The 2585-nt window shown below is 54.4% G+C and overlaps 1 protein-coding gene across 1 annotated transcript in view; it reads left to right on the top strand.

Annotated features, from left to right (window-relative positions):
* Positions 1 to 2379, top strand: part of CTSG (cathepsin G) — a 3005-nt gene extending 626 nt beyond the window's left edge. The window contains exons 2-5 of the mRNA XM_017520645.2: positions 557 to 704; positions 1155 to 1290; positions 1433 to 1690; positions 2127 to 2379. Of these exons, the coding sequence (XP_017376134.1) occupies positions 557 to 704; positions 1155 to 1290; positions 1433 to 1690; positions 2127 to 2300 (716 nt within the window). The 3' untranslated portion in view covers positions 2301 to 2379. The remainder of the gene's footprint in view (positions 1 to 556; positions 705 to 1154; positions 1291 to 1432; positions 1691 to 2126) is intronic.
* The last annotated feature ends 206 nt before the right edge of the window (positions 2380 to 2585 follow it).

The raw sequence follows: 2585 nt of genomic DNA, 5'->3' as shown, positions 1-2585 counted from the left end.
TTAGTAGAGACGGGGTTTCACCATGTTGACCAGGATGGTCTCGATCTCTTGACCTCGTGATCCACCCGCCTCGGCCTCCCAAAGTGCTGGGATTACAGGCGTGAGCCACCGCGCCCGGCTCACACCTAGATTCTTAAACACCAGTCCCAGGTGGTCTTGAATTGGACTCAGAGAGCTCTGGGAAGCTCCATGAGGATAAAAGTATAAGGGAACTTCAGGGACAACCCTGTACTTACAGCAAAGCATCTCTTTAATACCTGAGGCTGAAGCTGGCCTTGCCTGGAACAATGGTTGTTCTCCCTCTTTTTGGGGGAGAGGAGGGAGCTGAGGCCTAGGATGGGCAAAGAGGATCCTTTCAAGCCAGTAGTGTTTCCTGTAGAACCCTGGAGTCCCCTCCTGATCTGGTGTCCTGTAGACTCCAACCCTCAGCACCAACTCTTCCCTTGCCTTCACCCTCTCTCCTGGGGTCCCCATATTCCTTTCTGGAACCACTCATCTGGTACCCACACAGCAGATTCAGCAAGCATAGACGTAAGTGCCAAATGCTTCCTTCCAGGGGAGATCATCGGAGGCCGGGAAACCAGGCCCCACTCCCGCCCCTACATGGCGTTTCTTCAGATCCAGTCTCCAGCAGGTCGGAGTAATTGCGGGGGCTTCCTGGTGCGAGAAGACTTTGTGCTAACAGCAGCTCACTGCTGGGGAAGGTACAGAGCTAAGGAGCTTCCTGGTCAGCCAGGAACACAGCCCTGAGGCGCTCATCAGAGGAGCCATCTGAAAGAAGGGTTGTAGCAATGAAAGGGTGAAAGAGAACAAGTGAGTTTTTGCGGGTGAGAACAGGCCAGTGTAAATGAGGAGGAAAAGAGGACATGATCAAAAAGAGCAAGAGGAAGAGACGGAAGACATACTGTATAGTGGGGCTCAAAATATAAACTCGAGCTATTTATCAGTTTAAACTGGGGGAACAAACCTGACTGTCACTAAACCCCTGCCATCTCTAGCTCAGAGCTCCTGAGAAAGAGCATACAGCTGAGCCCCAGGGACCTCCCATCCCCTCGATTCTGGTCAGCGTCAGCCTTGCCCTCGCCTGTCTGCCTGCCCTGCAGAGCTGATGGACCCCAGCTCCTGCATCCCAGACCTACCTCTTGCCTTTGCAGCTCTATAAATGTCACCCTGGGGGCACACAATGTGCAGAGACGGGAAACGACCCAGCAACACGTCCCTGTGCGCAGAGCCATCCGCCACCCTCAATATGATCCGCAGAACATCCGGAATGACATTATGTTATTGCAGGTACCACCTACCTGGCCCTCTGGCAACTTCCTAGTGTATCCGGGGATCATGGAAGAGGAAGTGAGGGCAGGACTCCGCGGTGACGGTGAGGGCGAGGGCTGGGGGCCCCAGCTGAGTGGGAATGCCTACATTCTTCCTCCAGCTAAGCCAAAGAATCAGACGGAATCGAAACGTGAGCCCAGTGGCTCTGCCTAGAACCCTGGAGAGACTGCGTCCAGGGACGCTGTGCACTGTGGCCGGCTGGGGCCTGGTCAGCCAGACGAGGAGAACAGACATACTCCGAGAGGTGCAGCTGAGAGTGCAGAGGGATGAGCAGTGCCTCCGCACCTACGGAGGGGCCTACGACAGCCGAACGCAGCTTTGTGTGGGGGACCCGCGGGAAAGGAAGACAGCCTTCAAGGTAAGGCAGTGTGCGTTGGCCAACACAGCCTGGGACAGAGGGGTCCGTGCAAAGCCAGGGCAGCGGGAACAGGCTCCATCCCCACAGCCTCAGCCTGGGGGCCAGACCAGGGTGGCCTGGTTATTGTTTTCCCCATCAACCTGGTCTCTAGGGGAATAGGAGGTAGACCCACAACACATACATAGGCAACATCCCCCTGGAGACTGGGGAGGTACCTTGACTCAGATTGGGCTGGAGGCAGTAACCCTGGCAGAGCTGGAGCCCAGCAACCGAAAAGACCCAGAGGTTTGATTCCCGCATCCCAGCGATCTTCCAACTTACACACACCCAGTAATTGAAGAGGACCACCCACCCCTGCCTTCTCTGTGAGCCCGAGGCTCAGGGAAGCAGGAGCAGGGAGGCCTGTCTCAGTGTCCCTTCCCTTTTCTACCTACAGGGGGACTCCGGAGGCCCCCTGGTGTGTAACAGTGCTGCCCATGGCATCGTTTCCTACGGAAGACAGACACCGACTCCTCCAGCAGTCTACACCAGGGTCACAAGCTTCCTGTCCTGGATAAGGAGAACAATGGGACGCTTGGAACAGCTGGATCAGATGGAGACCGCCCTGTGACTGACTCTTCTTCTAGGGGACACAGGCCAGCTCTGTGAGGTTGCCAGAGCCTTAATAAATGTCCACGGAGTATAAAAAACCAATTCCTCATTTGGTCATTAAATGTCATTCAGTACTTAGTTTGTTTGGACTACTACAACAAAATAGCACAAATTGGGTGGCTTATAAATAACAAATTTATTTTTCACAGGTCTAGAGGCTAAGAAGGCCAAGATTAAGTCACCAGCAAATTCAGTGTCTAATAAGGGCCGGCTTTTTGGTTCACAGACGTCCTCTCCCTGTATC

Source organism: Cebus imitator, unplaced genomic scaffold (genome assembly GCF_001604975.1).
Source record: "Cebus imitator isolate Cc_AM_T3 unplaced genomic scaffold, Cebus_imitator-1.0 Scaffold862, whole genome shotgun sequence".
Lineage (NCBI taxonomy): Eukaryota > Metazoa > Chordata > Mammalia > Primates > Cebidae > Cebus > Cebus imitator.
This window is presented reverse-complemented; position numbering and strand designations above follow the sequence as displayed.